We start from the raw sequence: 22,074 nt of genomic DNA, 5'->3' as shown, positions 1-22,074 counted from the left end.
GTCGCTTGATTTACTATTCAACTAATTAATTTGGATTTCAGTGAATTAAATAACTACAGCTTTTAAGCAATTACTAGAAGATCAACAAATGGTCATTTTTATCGCAGTTGCTCTTTAAAAGTTGCTCAGTCAGAGCAAGAATAAAAATACTAGATTTAATTTTATTGCAAGCATAAAAAAGCATCTATGATTGCTTGGCATTCAATGCAAAGTGCATTAATAAATTCAAATTTATGCATTTTTAAAGACTACATAAAATTGTTTATTTTCTAACAAATCACAAGCACTACTTGTATACAAAATCTATATAATCCATAGACACGTACACCACACACTCATGCACACACACGCATAGTCATATGCATATGTATGTGTGATTTTTATAAACAATGAATAGAAGAGAATAGAAGAACTGAGTGAGGCGCGTCTGTCCACTGTCAATCAATAGCTGCACTCGGCGATCGGTTCAATGAACCCGACGCAGTTTAAGTTGATGAAATACACAAATTAGATAAAGAATGTGCAGACAACAGCAGAGCAGCTAACTAATTAACATGGACAGAGAAGAGAAGGGTGAGTGGAGAAGCATAACCAGAGGCAGAACAGAGGGCAGGCTGACAATTAAGTTGCCAGCTAAGGTTTGCCTAATGTTAAGATTTCATATCTAAAACTATCGTTTATGGTGTATCCAACTATCCAGAATGTTGAAGAAGACCACAAAACCAAAAGAGCCGACAGCGAAGAGAAAGAATGAGAAAGAGGAGGGAGAGAGAGACAACAACTACAAAGCAGCGGGGCAACGTAAATGAATACTTCCGCTCCAACATCGTCGGCGTAGTGAGCCATAAAGCCATAAATGCAGCGACAAGACGACCATATCGTAAATTATGAGCCGAGCATTTGCCCACGCACCAAACCCAATCCCCCAATCCCCATTCTCCATTCTCTGCAGTGCATCCAACGATTCCTACTATGTAACCCATTCCCTTTCCCAGTTCGACTGTCCGAGCATAATAAAATAAGCAACAACTAAATCGTACATTGGGTCACGGTTCGACAATCTATCGATCCATTCATTCATTCATTCATCGATCGCACTCATAAAGGGCTAGAAAGTTTTCCACATTACTTAACACTGGCGAACATCAGTTGAAAACTGGCTGTGCAGCATTGTAAATCAAATAATTTAATCTCAACTTGTTATGAATTATTCACAAAATAATTTAGTTGTCTATAGAAATAATCAGAGAACCTTACTACATACTATATTTTTAAAGAACCACACCTTTGGGTTTCCGAGTTATAAGAAGCTTACACATACTTTACTTTATATGTAGGTCGAAAGCTTAACAATGAGAATTCTACAATTACTAATTGGTTGGTATTGTTTGGCGAACAACAAATACTAAAGAGTTGTTACTCTGTCAACAATGCGAAAATGATGAATAAGAAATGTTATCAACTTTATATTATGATAAATGACAAATTTTGAGAGGTGTACAAGTATTATGCAAATTTTAGTAACACTAATTGGAATAAAACCCTCGAATAAACTATTTAGTAAAGAGGAAGAATGAAAAAATATTACCCAAATGACTGAAGAACTTCCATTAAATTTTTTTTTTATACTGTCATAAATTATTAGAAGAAGAACTTCAAGATAAATGACAAATTGCAAGAGAAGTAGAAGTAGCATCAATACACGGGACAAAAATCAATTGTTCAATTTAAATGCTTTAACAATGTAAAAGAATTGTTGTTCTGCACTATAATACATTTATGATCTTCCCTGAAGTAGATGCCCATTCTATAAAGCTTTTATAATCGATCTAAGACATTGCTTAAGAGGAAATGATTTGTATAAAGATGTTCGTATACTTTGTTGCAGACTGTAATTATAATGCGCACCTTTTTCTTAAGGCTTGCATCATAGTTTTTGTAGTTGCAGGCAAGCGAATTGGCCCAGATGGCTGGCCATTGTTGGGCAGCGCTTTGGGCATCGCGTCGGCGACGATACGAGCTTCTAATGCTGGGCAGCGGAGATTGAGGCGCTACCGCAGCGGCAGCTGCTGCTGCCGCATATTTTGATGCTGCTACCGCTGAACTGTTCCAAGGCGGACGCACAGATGCCGTTGTTGTTGCTGTTGCAGTTGTTGCTGTTGTTGTAGATGACGTTGCTGCAGTTGTGTTTGTTTTGCCATTTTGCCGAAAACTACGCGAACGTATCGAACTGCGCTCAAAGGCGGGAGTTGCAACTGCAACTGGAGCTGAAGTTGGAGTTGCTGCCTCCTTAGTTTGCTTGGTGGCAGCCAGACGCGGTGGCTTTGGCGGTGGTGGAGCTGTGGCCGATGGCCAACTATTCGAGTTCTCTGAACCGCTTTCGCTGATCGTCTCCGAGCTGATGCTGTTCTTGCGCTGTGCCTTCGATTTGCCTTGTCCCACAGGCTTCTGGGTCTTGTTGGTGCCACAGGCGTGCGCTTTGCCCGTGCAACCGCGATGAAACAAGGGATTCAGACCGGAGCCGGGTGCTGCGGGCACAGAGGGCACAATGCCGCCGCGTAGAGTTTGCTCGAAGCTCTTTGGCTTGAGAAACATGATAAAAAGCGAGTGTGTGTCTATGTGCGCGTTTGTGTTTGTTATGTGATCAGTTCCAAAGCTAACTGCAAACAATTGTCATGGCCAGCCAGGCAGCGATGCTTGGAGCATGACCAGACTACACAGACATAGATATATCTAAGAGATCAGAGAGACGCACAATGTGCAAAACGGGAAGTAAGTGAGAAACTGGAGCGCGCCCAAAACCTTGGAACGTTACTAACACAAAATACACATACAGATTGATGTCTCTCTGTCTGTCTGTGTGTGCACTAAGCACTTAGCGCTTTGACATTAGACAATTGAAATGACTGAAAATGGCCAATCATCGTGTGATCACCAGTTATTGATTGATTGATTGAAATGCAAGACTTCGAGTCACGAACGCGAAATTTGCGGAGTTATGAATTAACTCTTAAAGCCAACTTGAATGACAAGAATGGCCACAAGTTGTTGTTGTTGTAGTTGTTGCTTTATTATTATTGTATCTAAATTGCTTTGGCTGTGTAATCCCGCATAGAAATCTCACAAAAACAAATCTCGCTGTGGGCGTCTCGCGTTTCGATTTCCGTACCGAACTTGGGCAAAGTTTGCAGCGTACTGACGGCACAGCTCCAACGACAACCACGACGAAGCGAGTAACAACAACAAAAACTCGACATAAACAACGGCACACAAGCACACAGTTACACGCACGCACACAGACGTCGCGACGTCGACGCCAACTGCGACTGCGAGGCAGTGCTATTTGTGTAGGCTGCCAACGTAGCCGCAGTCTACAGTGGGTGTAGAAAAATGCGCACAGCTGCAGCTGCTGCTTGCAGTCGCTGGTTACTTTGACGTCGCTGCTGACGCCAACGCCGACGGCGGCTGTGACTGCGGTTGCGGTCGTGTAGACGCCGCTGGCGCTGACAGTGGACGGGGGGCAGTACGGGAAAGGCGACTCTACTGCATGTTGTTAATGATGTTTACTGAAATGCAGTTCGAGTTGTTGCTATTTGTTCACGGTGTTGCCAAATCGTTTTATTTTCGTCGTGAATAAGACGCTCAAATATGTCGACGCCTCGTCTCACTCTGAACTTAGCCCAGACGACGACAACAACAACAACAACAACAACAACAACACCAGCAGGAGAAGGAATGCATTGCATGCAGTTCCAATTGGAACTGGGAAAAAGGTTGGGCCAGAAATTCAGAGCGACTCTGATCACTCAGGTGCTCGTGGTGCTGACAATTTCACAACATTTATGCCAAGATAAACAATGTGAAAAATGTCAAACACGTTTCTAGCCAACTGTCGAGAAACCGCTCAATAAGAATTTTAATTGCAGAACACGCGACGTTCAAGTACCCTGCAAACCGCAAAGCCAGTTTTAAACTGTACAAATATTTAACGATCAATATTAAGATCAAGTTTACACACATCACAGAGTGGCCAAGCCAATAACTTTTGCGACGCTATGCAGAAGTTCAATAGTTTAAGATCGAGTTTAGAAAAGTGAATAGACAATTTTAAAAGTCAACAGAACAGTTCAAGAAGAATCTAAGAAATCTTATTAAAACAGTTTATCAAATAATTGACGGCCAAAGTTCGAATTATTTTATGGATAAATGCCAAACTATATATTTATAATGATATATACATATATATACTCATCATAAAAGATCAATAATAATAAACAGCAAAAGTTACAAAACAGATAATTCACAAAATTCAGTTAATAAAAAACAACTACAAAAGAAAAGATTTCTCTCAGTTTTTCTACATTTATAAGGCCATCAAAAGACTTATTGCCTTAAATTCTTCTTAGAATTTTAATATTGCAATAAGGCATTTTAAATCAATCACAGATTAACTACATACATACGAGTACATAACTTCCTAACATAAGTGTATAAAAATATATATTAAAACATAATAAAAATTATGGAATTTAATATCCATATCCGAACTTTTGAAAGAAACTAAATCTTCTTTGTTTGCGTAAATACGCTACTTAAAATGAATTAAAAAATACAACTTGGGTTAGCTGCTTTTAGGAAATATTCGTTTGTTCTTCTTTCTCTAACTCTGGTTTTAAATATAAACATATAGACTATTTGCTCAACAAATAAATCTACTAGTTTTTATCTATTATAGACACATTCAGCACATCCTAACTATCTGAATTTGAATTTTTTCATTTTTAATTGCAATTAAATTAATATTAATCCTATCCCCCAAAGAGTTATACTTTTCTATGACAACTTTGATCTTTAACTCATACTAAAAGCTCTTCATTATAAAATATACTTTATTGAGGCTCACTGAACCTTGTCTAACTTAAAGCACCTTACACCCATCTTGAAGATATGCTAGATACTAATGGAGGGCGGCCAACGAGTTTGACTCGTGCAATTCAATTAATCATTAGGTTTGTAATCTATGCAAAGAATGCATAATTAATGAATTGCGGCGAAAACAATTACGATTATGAGCATTATACACACATATGGGAGACAATTTCATCAATCACGTAATGCTTTCGCTTAACCAAATGCTAATGGATTCAGATTCAGGTCTTGGAACATACCTGACGCTTGAAGCGTTTGCTGGCACTGCGACGCAGCGTGTTGCAGTTGCCGTTGTTAATGGAATGATCGATCTCCTCGACGGTGGCCGTGCTTGGCGCCATGCAGCGTTTGCTTAGCTCCACCAGCTCAGCCACGGGCTGAACCTGCAATTCAGAAGAGATCCATGAGTTACACAACTGCTAATTCAGCTATTCAAATGATCGCTTACCTCAACGGTGACGGCATCGCCGCTATTGCGTATCATCTCGATGATAATCTCGCGCGACAAATCGCCCACAGGAGTGCCATTGACTTGAATAAGACGATCGCCTGGCAGCAGACCCGTCGCCCCGCCCCCAGCACCTGGCTCCGCAAAGATAACGGGCCGAAAAATGGGCGAGGTCAACGATTCGGTGCGATCAAGGCAAATGGCCTTGCGCAAACTGAAGCCAAAGTCCTGACGCGGCGATTTCTGTCGCTTGATCACCAGTTGTCGAGGCGGTGGCAACTGCACCAGCTGCACCGGTGGCAGTGGCAGTTGAACATCTTCGAAGGCATGAACGCGAGCCCAGCGATCGATGCCCTGAGATTCTCCAATGGGGCTGAGCGAGAATGGCGGCGTGGCAAACGAGGAGTTTGTGGTATCTGTGAGACTGTCTGCACTCGGCGATGGCGATGTCAGCACATGCAAATGGGCAGCCTGAGTGGGCGTCTGTGGAGCACCGTAGCGGGCATTGGCGGGCAGCGTCATGGCGCGTTGATTGGGCGTGTGATCGCCATCACTGCGCAGACTTTCCACGGAGGTGAATGAGGTGCCGTGTTGGCTCGAATTGGAGCCACCGCTGCCCCCGCCGCCACCACCACCACGGCTGCCCTCAAACAGTTGCTCATTTTGCATGGTGTTGCGCATCAGCATTTCAGGAGTGCCTCCTCCACCTCCTCCACTGCCGGTAAAGACAATCTCCTCGTGCACGTTGCTCATGTTGCTTCGCGAACCCTTCAAAATGCCACGCTTGGGTGGCTTCGGTGGCACCGGTGGCAAGAAGCGATTCTGTCAACAACAATTATTAGCATACGTTTCCTTGGAAGATTAAGGGACACTCACCTTCAATCCTCCAGCGAGCAGCGTGTGCGTCACCTCACCGTAGTTGAGATTAATGCCAATCCCTGAGCCATTGGCCGACGAGGTCCGACTCTCGATGTGTGTCATCACAGATGCTACAATTTCCTCATTGCCACGATCCTGCTCCGGCCCAGCATTGCCATTGCCATTCCCATTGCCAGTCCCAGCATCTGCGTTGAGGGCGGCAAAAAAGTCGGCGCTATAATCACCTGTAATTCCGCTGGGCAGCTTTTCCTTTTCCTTACGACGTCCGCGTATTTTCAAGGAGCGACGTACTTCCTCCAGACGCAGCAGCTCATCAGTGCTCATGCTGCCGGTAACGCCGCCCCCACTGCCGACGCCGCTGCTGCCGCCTTTAGCCTCTTTGCGCAGTTTCTTTTCACGCTTGCGACGCTCCTTCTCCTCATCGCCCGCGCTCTTCTTCATAAAGTTAAACATTCTCTATATATGTGTGTGTGAGAATCCTTAGGGAACTAACTGCAAATCGCAAAATAAAAGTTTAATTATTATATTACAAATTGAATGATCAAAATCCATTTAGCTCATTTCAATATTAAGCTTTATAAAAAATTTTAATTTACACTTATTTTAATTTCGATTAATTTTTTTGATTTTGGAAGCACTACACTATTGCTTGGCCAATTATTTGCCGGTTGGCACATCCCTGATTTTGTAAGGGATGAGAGCGATTTTAGCAAGTTCAAGGGCGTGCCCAACAAATTTGCACTTCGTGTTGTTGGTCTTAGTGGTGTCGTCTGTTAATTTGATTTGACCTGTCTTCACCACCCTTCGTCCTCTTCCCACTACTGCTGTGGTTTTGGTTTTTTGCGTTTTCTTCTCGCACTCTTTTATTGCAAGCGGTAAAAGAAACCCTGGGACCATTACACCCACACTACCACAGCCACAATAATAGTTTCTGCACATAAGCAGATGCAAGTTTGTGTGTTTGTGCTCCAGTGTGTGTGTGTAACTGCAAAATCACAAACAATGCGTTAGGGGACAAGTGAGGAATATTTTCGTTTATCTTGCATTTCGCTTTTGTCATTGAGACTTAAGACTTGCGGCCCCATTTGTTATTCTTATTTATTCAATTATGCGCTTTCTTTTTCCATATTGTATACAATATTGTTTTGTTTTCACACACACGCACATTAACTAACTCACTCCCGCACACTACATGAACAATAAGACACACATTTGAGGGCCCGTTGTTATTGCAGTTGTATTGGTATTTGCATTTGTGTTTGTACTTGTGACTGGATTGGTATTTGTATTTGTATTGATTGGCCCAGACTCATCGTTGCAGTCAACATTTTTCCTTTTTTTTGCTGTGCTTTATGCTTGCTTCTTAATTTTATGCCCACTTGCCACAGTCTCGAGGCTCTCGCTTATTCTCATTATTTATACAATTCAATTTGTGCTTATTCGACAGAAACTAATAGACACACACACGACGAGTAGAAGTGGAATGCAAAAAGAAAGTTGCCTTCTTCCACTCTCGAAGTCAATAACACCTTTGTTTTTGCAGTTTCTTTCTACGCCTCTTTTGATAAGCCAAGCACACACACCAATACAAAGCCATTCACACACACACTCATACTGGACAATGTTTTGTTGCAATTAAACGTGTCAGGGACACATCGCTTTTTTATAATGTCACCAGAACTCAGACATTACCTTTTTGCTACTTAAGCAGTACGCACAATTACGCGAATAGCATAAACAAAAAATGCTTTCGATTTAAATTCTACAAATTTTACAAAGTTTCACCGAACCGACGACGACCGATCGGCCAGTGGTGGTACACAAGCGTTTGGCGGTGGAGAGACATCGATGGCGCCAGCATCGATATTTTTGCATTTTTGTATAATCATCGATTATTTATAGCAAATATCGATGCTTTGAGAACCAAATCATATTATAAATAGATTTATTTGTATTGTTTAAAACTGAAGTCAAATATCTTTTCTTTTTAAAGCGGTTTTTTAAAGTAGTTTTATTTTTATATGTTTCCACATGAAATATACCAAAATATACAAAAACATGGTTACACTCCATAGAGGCTGCCAAAAATGTTTAGTGTTTAAGTAGGCGCGCTATTTTGAAAAGCTTGTTAACTCCATTTTTCTTCCAAAAACTTGTACATTGTCTAAAAGATTTCTAAGGTAGCATTTAACTGTTTGGAGTTCATCTGTTTGACTCCCTTAAAAACATTTTTTCATTTCATGAAATATATATATAGAGTATACATAGAGTAATTTCATTTTTTATACCAGTACTCTTCAATTAAGAATTTGTAATTATCCATAAATTCAAATTTTAAAATTCGGTAAGAAAAATTAAATATTCATAAACAATATTTGGAAATTTAAGTTTTTTTAAATTGATGTTCTAAAAAAATTTATACACAAAAAAAAGACTGTACATCGTATTTTTAGTACCGATAATAATGCATATTCGATTGTTTTTCTACTGTTACACTCCTACTTAACAGTACTGTAAGGGAATAGCACTGTCAATAATATTGTATTTAGTACAAATATTAAGATCTCGTTTTAATGTAATATAAATTTGGCTTTAATTTTTTAACATTTTCTTCGGGTTTGTTTTGGTTTCTGAGCAAATGAATCTTGGTTCTTCCTATAAAGTGATGGCAACATAAATTAAATGTCAGATTTATCCGTCAAGATAATTCGGAATTGCCTTTGTTGTTAGTTATATTTTTGCTATAATTATTGGGAATAATAATAAGCAACATACTTATTGAAATTACAGAGGAGCTAAATATAATTGTTAATCGAAATTTACTTTGTTTTTTTGTAGTCGTTTAGTGACGATATGTATCATAACCCAAATTGTGACTATCGCACTGTTATACTTACAGAGTTGCAGCGACATAGTATCAACCGACCGCCACAATCTATAGACCAAAAAAGTGAAGCGTAAAAACCAAACGGTACATGGAAAAATAAGTGTGAGTGCGTGCGTGTGTGTTTATGAAAAAACCAACTTTCAACATATAATAAATATTATGCGCACTAGAACAAAAACAAAGCATCGTGCAGTTCAACAATTGTGTGGCGAAATTGTATTTAATAATTGTGTGTGGCCTGGTGTGGTGTCTGCTACACACATACAAACAAAAATTCACAACACACTTCGTCTTCAACACACAAGACCAGAAACAAAAACAACATACGTGAGTTGTCGCTGCCGTCACCGTCGTCACCATTAAAGCAGAGTCTGCCTTTTACATTTTGCGAGAAAAAAGTGTAAAAAAAGGAAAAGTTGATTCTTTTGCCCAAAAATAGGTGGGTTTCAGTTTTCCATGGGCTTTACAAATACAAGTGCGATCTCTTTTTATTCTAAATTCCAACCGTGGCCTTTGTTATTATTATTGCTCGTTGTTCCATCGCTTTAATAAGAGTCACCATCGCAGTCATCGACGACGTCGTCTCGGTCGTCACAGTCGTCGATGTCTGCCCCCGATGGTAATCTATCTCTGTATGTGTGTGTGTGCGTGCGTGTGTTTTCTCTGTGTTTATGAAATATAGTTGTGTGTGAGTGCGAGTGCATGAGTGTATTAGTGTCTAGACATGTTGCTGACACAAACTCCTAAAACTTTTGCTTGCAGTTCGGTTCGCCGGTTCGAATCAATGTTTGGGATGCTCTTCGTCTTCTCCATCATTGCTATTACCTTTTGATAGATTGTTGCTTTTAAAACAATGTTAAAAGTCGAAGCTAAGTTGCTTAAAAATGTAAGCAAAGTTTCCATTGACATTAAATCGTTGTTCTCATACATGCATACATACATAATTATATGTATGTATTTGTGTTTTGGTTCGAGGCTCGAATCGGTTCCGAACCGGTTTTTGTAGAGTTGTTGCTGATCACTTGATGCGCACATATACAAACGTAAACGCATAGATTGGAGAGTCAAACATTTTGTATGTATGTACATATGTACATTTCGTCTGTCGAGACATGCACGCGTCTTGCCTCCTTCTCGCTCCCCCCTGTTGTCCCACCCACACACTTCCCTGGCCACGGCCTCGCTCACACTTTGCAATACAGCAGCAGCAGACAGTGAAACATACGCGTCTTGGCTGTATGTGCACGCATACATACCTATATACGTGCATGCACATTTGTATGTGTATTTTTGTCGATTTTATTTTATGTACATTTGTTTACAGTTTTAGATAGCGAAATTTGTACAGCCGGCAGCGGCCGCCACGGCACGTCGTTGACATTTTCGCAAATTGCAAATGAATATTTTTTCTGTTTGTGTGTGTGTGTGAGTGTGTGTGTGTGTGTGTGTACGTAGTTGTTGTTGCTGTTCAGCTGCGATCATTGCCGCACTCTCTCCCTCACACACACATGCACACGTGCCCCTCGCACCTTTATCGCTCGCTGCGATCACAACTAGCAGAGGGCCACACAGAGAGACAGAGACAGCGACAGCAAAGCGAGATATGCAAACACACATTATATGTACCTACAATACAATATGTGTGTATTTGTTGCTTTTTTTTGTACACTTGCACATATGCAGATGTGTGTGTGCCTGTAAGTTCATGAACAGTAGCGATCCGTCGACTTGTTTTGATTTAATTTCGCGGTAAATGCAATCGCGAAAAATTTGCTCGCTTTTTGGCTGCGTAACATGGCGGGGAATTTTGTTTGAAGCTAAATCACAGCAACAATTGCGACAGCTCATAGCCAACGGCAGTCGCCAAAGGCAGCGACAGGCGGCGGCAGCGGCAGCGGCTGTGGCGCCTCGACATGTGGGGCGTGCAATGACTAAGTGAATGAGCGAGAGACCCCAGGGAGGCCTCCGTCTTTCTCGCCGTCGGCTCCGACGCCAGCCCTTCTGTGGTGTGCAACGGAAATGCCGTAAATGCCCCGGTTTTTAGTTATTTTTTATTTTATTTAGTTTTTATATTTCTCTGAACGATCGATCCTATTTTCAACAGTTCTGCAGCTGCTTTTGCTGCAGCTGCTGACGCAAGCGCCAACAACAATAACAACAACACTAACGAGCGAATGAGAGAACAACAACCACAAAGGGCTGTGCAATTTGCCATAAACACGCCAAAAGACAATAACAAAATCTACATGCACATGTGTATGCACGTGTGTGTGCGTGTATATGTAGGTGCATATTAGAGATGGGCGCGTGAGTAATATTAAATGCCATGCGAAATATATTAAAAATGCGAATGGCGAAGAAATGCTTTATAAAGATATAATAAAATGTATTATTATTACACAAATAAAACAAAAATTATAATTTAAAAATTCGTGGGCATGAATAAAGTTAGCCGAAGAAATTTGCTATAAAAACATATTAGATGCAATGCATATTATCGTACAAATGCAAATAATAATTATACTATAATTTATAAATTTCAATATTAGTATAGATGGGTGCGCAATTAATAGAGTTGTCACGTGAGTGAAAATGTCAGAAATTCATTGCTTAAATGGAAAGAAAATTATCAAATAATTCTGTATTTTTTGAAATTTATTGTTAGAGATGGGAGCGTGATTAAAGCATTTTAATATGCATATTTACTTATACTCAAATGCTAATTATTTTGCATAAATAATTCGTATAATTTAAGCGATAGATCAGCTAGTCACGCAACCATCTTTGAGAAGTATGCACGCTGTTCATACTTAAAACCAAATTTGCATTATGCACTCGCTAAAATGTTAAAAATTAAAAAAATACCCATTTGTACCTTTTATATTTTGTTGTAGTGTTGTTGCTACTTTTGTGTTTTTGTGTGTATGTTCTCAACAAGTGCCCTCATTTCAGACTCCGACACTCGAGAATCGAGACGAGACGGGTGTGTGGACTTGGTTGGCTTAGCTTAGTTCGTGCCGCGGGAACTTGAAACAGCCTCAACACGAATTACTTACCATTTGGTGCGCTGCAGAGGAGATCGACTGTGGTCGCCAGCAGCACCGCAACAGGATCTGCCTCATCGACGCCAACATCAACACCAACGCCTACGGCTGTGGCCACGCCTACAGGCATACGATTGCTCTTTAATTTCAGCAACAACAACAGCAGCAGCGGCAACAACAACAATTATTCCAGTGCGACGCAAATAAGCGACGCACTGCCAATCAACAATAACAGCAGTAATAACAACAACAGCATATTTGTCGCACCGCAAACAGCAACTGAAGCTATCATGTCCTTGCCAGCGACTGGCACCTCGCCCACTATCCCCATGGTTCCGTTTGCGGCACCGACGATCGTCAAAGAGGGCTGGCTACAGAAGCGCGGCGAGCACATTAAGACTTGGCGTCAACGCTACTTCATCCTACAAGGCGATGGCAAACTTTTGGGCTATCGCAACCGGCCGGCGGACAGCACACAGGCGGATAGCACACAGATGCTCAACAATTTTACCGTACGCGGCTGCCAGATCATGACTGTGGATCGTCCCAAGCCCTTCACATTTATCATTCGCGGTCTGCAATGGACGACGGTGATTGAGCGCACATTTGCCGTGGACACTGAAGCTGAGCGTCAACTCTGGACCGAAGCGATTCGAAGTGTTGCCAGTCGGCTGAGCGAGATGGGCGAAACTGCAATATCGCCATCGGCGCCAACAGATATGGGCGATGTGGATATGGCTGGCATTGCTGAAGTGGAGTTATCCGAACAGTTTTCCGTTCAAGGCACAACGCGCAACAGCAGCGGTGTCAAGAAAGTGGTAAGTAATCCTATTAATTTCCTCAATTGTGTTCAATTATTAATTAATTGCTTGTTCTCGTTTAGACACTGGAGAACTTTGAGTTCCTCAAGATGCTGGGCAAGGGCACTTTTGGCAAGGTCATCCTGTGCCGTGAGAAGGCCACATCCAAATTGTACGCAATTAAAATTCTCAAAAAGGAGGTCATTATACAAAAAGATGAGGTCGCACATACGCTTACCGAAAGTCGTGTACTCAAGTCAACAAATCATCCGTTCCTCATTGTAAGTAAATCGTATTGTCGAGGTATGCTTAAAATTCGTCAGCAGGGAAATCCCGTCCTCAGTTTACTAGTTAGAGTTGCAGAATTGATTCAGTGGAAATTTTGAAATAATCCCCCACTTGCCAATAACAACATTAGATGAACAATAATACCAATTTTAATTTAATTATTTTGAAAAAAAATTGATATGGGTTGAGCCCGCATAAATTGTGGCAAACAATTCCATCTTAGATTATGGAGAAATGTGTTTATTGCGAGCGTCAGAACTTGTTTCGTATCGAAATGTGTGCGATAATACATTGAGGCGTTTTGCTGCTCTTTAGAAAATCATTGAATTATATATAAATTACAAATTACTGTTTGGAAGCAAGAGAAATTGAGCTATATTATCGATTATTATGAATGATTTATACTTTTAATGAAATTGTAAAATCTTGAGATCTTGAAATGCTCAAACCTCATTCGACTTTTAATCTTTTCCTTTTTGTATTGCAGTCATTGAAATATTCATTTCAAACCAATGATCGTCTCTGCTTTGTAATGCAATATGTGAATGGTGGAGAGCTTTTTTGGCATTTGAGCCATGATCGCATCTTTACGGAGGAGCGGACACGTTTTTATGGCGCCGAAATAATATCGGCGTTGGGCTATCTGCACTCGCAGGGCATCATTTACCGTGACTTAAAGCTGGAGAATCTTTTGCTGGACAAAGATGGTCACATAAAGGTCGCCGATTTCGGGCTGTGCAAGGAGGATATAACCTACGGGAGCACAACAAAAACGTTTTGCGGAACACCCGAATATTTAGCGCCTGAAGTATTAGAGGATAGTGATTATGGACGTGCGGTCGACTGGTGGGGAACCGGTGTGGTTATGTATGAGATGGTGAGCACCATAGAAGCGTTTTCAATGTCATTACGAAGACTTACTTCTTATACTATACTGTTTATACAGATCTGTGGTCGTCTACCATTTTATAATCGTGATCATGATGTGCTCTTCACGCTCATATTGGTTGAGGATGTGAAATTTCCACGCAATATTACTGATGAAGCAAAAGGTTTGCTATCCGGACTCTTGGCCAAGGATCCCAGAAATCGTTTGGGCGGTGGCCAAGATGATGTCAAGGAAATACAAGCGCATCCATTCTTTGCGAGTATTAACTGGACGGATCTGGTGCTGAAGAAGGTAGCAAATATTGTAAATTAATTCTATTCTCAGTGGTTATTTAAAATTTGTTCATTTGTCCTACAGATAACGCCACCATTTAAACCTCAGGTCACATCAGACACAGACACACGTTACTTCGATGAAGAGTTTACCGGCGAAAGCGTCGAGTTGACTCCTCCAGATCCTACGGGACCTCTGGGCTCCATAGCCGAAGAGCCGTTATTCCCGCAGGTAAATAACCGTATAAGTTGCGTTAGTTGAGTGCGGAATTGTAACCAGATTTATCTACTTACAGTTCAGTTATCAAGGAGATATGGCAGCCACGTTGGGCACCTCGGCGCACATTGGTACTTCCACAAGCCTCACGTCGATGCAATAGAACAAGCTTCAAATTATAGGAAGGAGCCACGCAAAAAAGAAACAAAAATAAAACAAAACTGAGCGCAAAACGACACATAATGTTGTGCGTCACCGCATGTACCCATAATATACTTAGTGATATATATAGATATGGGATAGAAATGCAAGCAAAACAAAACATAAGAAAACAAAACAAAACAAACTGAAAAGGAAAACATAATAAATTTGTATCGCTAAGTTTATACACCAATAATAACAAATTGAATGATAGTAACTTATTTTTTCATAACTCCAACAACAGCAACAACAATAGCAACGTGCAGTTGAAAAACTTATAGAGGAGATAAGAGAACATGGATCGCGATATAAACATAACAAAAGAAACAAACTAAATGAAAAGAAAAGAAAAGAAAAAAGAAAATAGTTTATTACCTATGATAATACACATATACTTATATATACATTTAAATATAACATTTTAAGCATAACGTTTAAAGTGATTAGTTAATTTTTAAATGCAAGTAAAACATTTATTAAGCGAATGAGTAAAACACACACACACACACTATGCACACATACGAACACTTACACAATTTACACCCAACTAGCTTGTAGGCAAATCGAAGAGCAAGAGCAAGAAATCGAAATACAAACCCACACACACACACATAAGCAAAACAAACACACACACAGACATACACATTATTTATACTCCAAAGAAGAAAAACACAATAACAATTACGAGTTATATTTAATGGTAAAGTTGCCTCTGAAGAGCTCTGCATTATGCAAAAACAGAATCAACAACACAACAAAAACCAGAACTAATAGTTATATACAAAAAAGATTATTTCAACTGCATGGGCGCCAAAAACATTTAAACAAAAAAAATTTTTTCAAACCTAAAATAAAATAAATTATATATGGCATATGCTTTTTTACACATATATTTGTATATATTTATATAAAAGGAAGTATAAAAATTCACTTTTAAACAAAACAAAAAAAAAAAAAATTACAAAAAAAAATACAAAAATTTCCATTTTTGAATTTGAAACAAAAATTTACAAAAAAAAAACAAAATTATAAATATTATACAAAATGCCTAAAATGTTTGTCTCTTCATTTTCAACAAGAAATACAACAGAAATGAATATGATTAAAAGAGTAACAAAGGAAATGAAATTTTGATATTTTTATAAACGAAATAAATTATTAAAAATTGTAAATAAAAGTAATCTAATGTTCGGGCATTTCAACTAAATACAATACCAATACAATAAAAGCATAATCTCTCTTCTATATACAAAGAAAAGCAAAATAAGCAAAAACTAAAAAAAAAACTTATCAATTGAAATATAATGAACAAAAACAAACAAAACATATTTTCTTAAATAAAACAAAAAAAAAAAAAAAAAAACACGAACAAACAAATGATTTACGAAAATTGCTTGCAACTAAACTAAATGCCAAAGAATCGGCGAAGCGAATGAATGAGAATGAATGACACTCAAGTTGAAACAGGCTAGACAGGTGAGTTGAGTTAGAGTTTAGAAAATTCTACTAATGTACTATTGGGGTAGCCAGTTCAGTAGTTGATTAGATCAGATAAGGCAAAACCAGGAGCTTAACACACACAGAGAAATACACTTATACACGCCGTAGTTTGTTCTTGGGATAAGATCAGATCAAGTTAGATGCCAATTACATATGCACTAGAAAGTTACTGGAGCTCCTTCAATATAAACCCTAACATGCAATTGATTTGATCAATCTCACAGCTTATTGTGGCAATTTATGTTGATGGATAATCTGAATGACTAAAAAATAATACCGCTAAAAGTAAATTGATCTATACAAACACTAGGACTCGAGAAAATTGGAAACATGAACAAAATCTAGCTAGCCAATATCAGGACAAAGATCGTCGACATAGGAATGCATCTATAATTTTCAGATCGATAATAGAGAAACTTTCATAAGCAAAGCTTAATTGAACGACTACACAACGATTTAAACTATGCAAATTATAGGTACAATACATTTTCAGTTTAAGCATTTTCGTTTATAGGAAATTTTCGTTAACTCAAGCATGAAACTGAGTCAACTGCAAATAAATAAATAGCTGACCAAACAATCAACCGAAATCTGCCAATGCCAAGAATTTGGCAAGCTTTTATAATAAATAATATATTAATCAAAAAGTAAAACAGTTGAAAATACAACTACTGTAAAGATTGAAGATTGACTTAGCAAAAGGAAAAGTGCATTAACAACACGCCAACTTTCAAGTTTATCTTGTGTTTTGGATTGTAACAGAACTCACGGTGCCCACTATCAAAGCATTTCCTTTCGCCATCCTCTATTTAAATAATTTATTACAAAATGCAAAAGCGGCAGAATAAGAAACAAAAAATATAAATATACATATATCAAAAATATGCATACATAATGAAAATGTTGATTGTTTTCAATGAGTTTTCGATATTTTTGATTTTTGAACTACTTTTTTTTGTCTATATAGTACATTGAATTACAAACTACGATGTGTTCTAAAAATGGTTTAATATTTGACTATATATCTTGTCAGATCAAAGATCAAGTCGAGCAACTTAAGTTGTTTTTTGTATTGTAAAAATAAATTAAATATTTTGAAGATAAAAAAAAAGAAAAGTCAAAGAAAACCCGAATGGAAAACTTCAAATCGATTAGATGTAATTTTTGATAAGCGAAATATTGCAGATTTCGCAGTTTTAATAATAATATATTAAGCTGATTTATAAACTAAAGAAATAAAAGAAGAAGAAAAAGAATAGAATGCAAATAAATCGATATATACACGTTTATAAAACATGAGCAACAACTGAACACAGGAACTTGTAGATAATATACGATCTACATAATTACTAATTGTATGATTAATTTATACGCGCTTTACGCATACAAACATGCAAACATATTGATGATGATTATGATAAAACACTTACAGACACACATACAGACTCACATTCATATACATATATCATATATGCATGTACATATGCATATGTACATATATATGTAATCAAGTGAAAAACAATATAATATTAATACATAAATAAAATTTACATATAACAGATATTTGATAAAAAAAAAAAACAAAAGACAAACAAAAAGAAATCGCATCAATTTATTTACTCGGATATATTTTTGAATCAGCAATCTAAGAAATATCTTCAGGATATTTTGGGTTTGCCTGTTGTTAACTAGTTTTAATTTGAGCTCTAGGAATTTATTGAGCGAATATTTTTTATTTAATTTTTTTTTAAGTTTTATATAGTATTTGAAATCAGACGTGATGCTTGTAGAGCATCTGCTAGTCGACTTTCATAAACATTTAGAGTGTAATTGAGTGTATGCTGGTTATAGAGCAAAACTCCACTATGCCCTCGCCAGATGCAATAAATTCTTGAAGAACGGCCAGACACACCCATACGCCAAGTTGTTGTTGTGTTTTTCTTTTTTGGTTGAATCTTCGCCTGACACCGGCTTATTGCAAATTAGGTCAAGACAATGTTAGCCAATTGCGTTGCATGTGCTGTTCCAAGTACCACATTCCACCTCCCCCCCTTCCAAAAAAAAAAAAAAAAACACTAAGCGAAATAGTCGAACGTGACCGACTTTAATATATAGTATGTGTATATTCGGGAGCACAACCAAGGTGGGCAGCGCTACGAATGCGAATACGAATGCAAAATGGGGAATGCGTGACAGGCGGCGAAAAAGAAGAGCTGTCCCACATGTCCATGGTCGCCATGGTGTCCATGTGTGCGGCGGCGTCGGCGGCTGCGGCAGCGAACAATGCGTTTTGTCTGATGATTAATTGCAACGCAATCTTGGGAGGCCACAGAGTGCTTTGCCGACGCTTTCCCCAAACGAGCAAAACGCTCTTAGGAGCATTTTAAACTATATAGTATATAACCGGGAGTGGGAGTGGAAGTGGAAGCGGCTGATCGAATGTGTGTCGCAACGTCAGGCGGATATATTATCTGTGACATAAAGCTATTAATTTTTAGCACTTGCCCCGGACACACACAACACCAACAAAAAAAAAATACTTACGAATTCAAATTAAAACTGAGCGCGAGCGTGACGAAAGCGAAAGTAAAGCAACAAGTATTGAACTACGCTTGGGATTGGATTTGGAATTGAGCTTGAGATTGCGTTTGCTTTGGGCTAGGTTGGGTTGGGTTGGGTCTAGAGCTGGCCAGATTGCATCCTTCAGCTGCCAAGCCCTTTGGAAAATTTGCGATTAGTGAGTGCTTTCCCTTTTAATGTGGCGACTGCTTTTGACGGATGACAACAACTCCTAATGAAATGCCAAGCGACATTCGTTGGCCAAAAGCCGACTAATTGACACGCTGCCTTTAAAAAATGCGACATCAACTGTATTGTAACCTAAGCTTTTTATGAATTATGTGAATTTAAATTTTGTTCGCATTGTGTGGGGTTTTGGATTTTTTTTTTGGTTAAATATTAACTTGGTTAAAGTTGTGTAATGTTCAAAAATTTACAATTCTATATTTATTGTAAGGAAGCATCCAAAAGCATACTAATGATTAAGAAATATCAGAATGTCGGTACAATAAAGTTAATATCTGTATGAAGATGTCAAATGTTTTAAAATTGCAATTCAAAACATTAAATTATTCACCGTTTTGCAACATGATTGACCTGACTCACTACTTCGCTTCAATGAGATTTAAACGTTGTTAAAAAACCCTCTGTAAATATGCTAGGTACTGAAACGTTTAGATAGATTAATAATTTGCTTACTGCAATCGCCTTCTAAGTGGTTTTGCCATAAAATTATTTGTTTGCCAGATTTGAATTTCACTTTCTGATGCCACTGTTCATATAGAAAACGATGAAGCTCCACGCGTACTTGCTGCTCATGGCAGAAAGTACCAACAAAGTTGTTGTACCCTTTTGTCAAGTGTATTTAGCAGCAAGATTGTGGCTTTACGATGAGTCGATGAGATGGCACGAGAAGGGGGGAGAAGCAGCTGTAAACGCGGCTCGTTTTCTTTGTTCGCTACGCGTTTTTCGCGCTTTTCATTTGCGAAACGATTTTTCTATTTTCACCTGATGGGACAGCAAACGGGTCGAGGGGGCTGAACAAGCTATTTGCTTTATAGCAATGTGAAAATGTCTAAAAACTAGAAAATGGCCAGCTCTGCGGACGCGACTGGAACTGGGCAACAGCAGCAACATGTGACTATGTGCTGGCACTTAACAGCTCCTCCCCCGTACCGCTTTTGGTTGCCACCAAACTGTTAGACTGACTAAAAAGTGAAATACATCAAAGCACGTCACATCCATCAGACATTATGAGCAGCACGAGAGCACGCCTCAAACTGCGGCCCAAAGCCAAGCAATGTGTGTGTGTGTGTGTGTGTGTGTTTATCTCTCAGACTCTTGGCCATGACTAGATCTGTATGTGTGTGTTTGACAACCAGGCCCAAAAGCGTCGCTAATGAATTGGAATTGTTTAAATAGCGCAACGGGAGTAGTTATAAGAAGAGGAGGAGGAGCGAGGCACTGGGGAAGTTTCAACAGCATCCATACAACGCTCAGTTTGAACCTCGGTGTGTCGTCTCTTGCAGCAGCAGTTCGCTGCAATCGAAATTAATGAAAACTTTCGTTTATTTAATTGCACAGCAGCCAGACAAAGAGAGGGAGAGTCCACAGGCACCATGTCTAAGTCAGGCTGAGGTGCAGGTGATGTACACATAGACAGAGAAGCGTTTGTCCCCCTTCAGTCCCCACATTGCCAGTCAAAGTCGCAATCTCAGTCGCTGTTTGAGTCTTCAGTGTTTATGGGTTATGGTTATGACCATAATGAAATCTATAGGGCAAGACATCGACAGCGGCATTTGAGTGAAAATGATTGATTGATTGATCGCTGTGTTTCGTTGCGTTCATTACTGTTGTTGTTGTACTCATAGTTGTAGCTGTAGCTGTAGTATTACTTATTGCTGTTGTTGTTGTTGTTGTTGTTGATGTTGTTGTTGTCTATGATTGCTGCGTTACTCCTTTTCGGTGTACTGAGAGATTTGTTGACTTGACTTCCAGGCAATTATTTGTTTGTTTGTTTGTTCGCTGTGTGGTTTTTTCTCTACTATTTTTTTTTGTTGCTTGCAAAGTATTTAGTTGGCAGATTTCGCCTGCAATTTTATTTCTGGCTTTTAAAGGTTGAAACATGATGTTGATTGAGTTGTTCAAACGTCATTGCCGATTGCCAATGATTGGGAATTAAATACAAACACACATTTTCCATGTGCTTCTTGGGCACCTGGGGGAAAGTCTCCCAGCTGCAGATCCTTGGCACATGTTTCAATTGAGAAATTGCATTTTCGTTTTCAATACGTAGTTGTCATTCCCTTTCATTTAAAGGTGCCTGACTTTCCATATGTTGAACACATATTGTTTTATTCTACTTTAGACAAATAATTCAAAGAATGCATATTACATGATTATAATTTGTAACAAATATAAAGCTAAAATAAAAATCCAGTTTTTTCATCTTAAAAATTCAATTTCAACGTTCGAGTTTCATTTTCTAGTTCATTGATATATATTTTTGTATTACTTATCTATACCCTTTCTTTTCAAATGCTCCAGGTGATGTCTTATATTATTTCTTTTATCTTTTTTTATTAGGAAATTAATTTTTCAATATTGGTAGTTATAATTGGTAGTATAATTTATAATTTATTAATGTTCTATCTCGAAATGGCGCTTTCGTAGCAATATGTAATTGGCATTTCCTTTTTTTTTTGTAAATTTCCATATGTTTCCATATTGTTTTTATTTTAAGAATTAATTTTGTTATTGCTTTTCTTGTTACAATTTATTATGTTTTGATCTATTTTTGTTTTTATTTTAAAACATTTTTTAAGACGAAATAAAATGTAAAGTATTTTGTTCCATTTAATCTTCTTGGCAACAATTAAAATTCATAAAAAAAATATATATGTGTGCTTTCTCGGTAAACTTTTATTTATAAGTATTTAAATTCTATTTTTTATTTAACTTTAATTAAAAAATAATTTACTTTCGTGTTAATTTCTTCAGGTGAGAGGCTTTCAGTATGTAGACATTTATTATTCGACTTAATCCTTAATAAATTATTTTTTAAATTCACCTTAAAATCATAAACAAAATAAAATTCCTTTGTTCTTTCATTATATTTTCCTTATGAATTAATTCTTCAGTATTCTTATTCTATTTGCTTT

General features: G+C 38.3%; 2 protein-coding genes across 6 annotated transcripts in view; one reads left to right on the top strand and one right to left on the bottom strand.

Moving 5' to 3' along the window:
- The window catches only part of LOC132787037 (unconventional myosin-XVIIIa), a 37,758-nt gene extending 29,672 nt beyond the window's left edge, over positions 1-8,086 (bottom strand). For 3 of the 5 annotated variants that reach the window (XR_009632497.1, XM_060793892.1, XM_060793893.1), the window contains exons 1-4: positions 7,949-8,086; positions 6,254-6,748; positions 5,378-6,199; positions 5,169-5,312 (exon numbers count right to left, since the gene is read on the bottom strand). Coding sequence is in view for 4 of the 5 variants with exons in the window: in XM_060793892.1 (XP_060649875.1) it covers positions 5,169-5,312; positions 5,378-6,199; positions 6,254-6,709 (1,422 nt within the window). In the remaining variant the exon portion in view is untranslated. Of the gene's footprint in view, positions 1-1,908; positions 2,718-5,168; positions 5,313-5,377; positions 6,200-6,253; positions 6,749-7,948 lie in introns of those variants that run through there. The other 2 variants (XM_060793895.1, XM_060793894.1) reach the window with 2 other exon arrangements.
- A 4,089-nt stretch (positions 8,087-12,175) lies between these two features.
- Positions 12,176-16,217, top strand: LOC132784492 (RAC serine/threonine-protein kinase). The gene is made up of 6 exons (XM_060790142.1): positions 12,176-13,005; positions 13,071-13,268; positions 13,763-14,152; positions 14,222-14,455; positions 14,522-14,668; positions 14,733-16,217. The coding sequence occupies exons 1-6, from the start codon at positions 12,478-12,480 to the stop codon at positions 14,814-14,816; spliced, it is 1,581 nt and encodes a 526-aa protein (XP_060646125.1). The 5' UTR covers positions 12,176-12,477; the 3' UTR covers positions 14,817-16,217.
- The last annotated feature ends 5,857 nt before the right edge of the window (positions 16,218-22,074 follow it).

This window comes from Drosophila nasuta, chromosome 2R, assembly GCF_023558535.2.
Source record: "Drosophila nasuta strain 15112-1781.00 chromosome 2R, ASM2355853v1, whole genome shotgun sequence".
Lineage (NCBI taxonomy): Eukaryota > Metazoa > Arthropoda > Insecta > Diptera > Drosophilidae > Drosophila > Drosophila nasuta.
This window is presented reverse-complemented; position numbering and strand designations above follow the sequence as displayed.

What these genes read in the sequence shown, in the direction of transcription:
- LOC132784492 (XM_060790142.1), top strand. Translation starts at nt 12,478, where the DNA reads ATGTCCTTGCCAGCGACTGGCACCTCGCCCACTATCCCCATGGTTCCG. An exon ending in CGGATCTGGTGCTGAAGAAG is followed by an intron (nt 14,456 to 14,521) that starts GTAGCAAATATT and finishes TTTGTCCTACAG; the next exon opens with ATAACGCCACCATTTAAACC. An exon ending in AAGAGCCGTTATTCCCGCAG is followed by an intron (nt 14,669 to 14,732) that starts GTAAATAACCGT and finishes ATCTACTTACAG; the next exon opens with TTCAGTTATCAAGGAGATAT.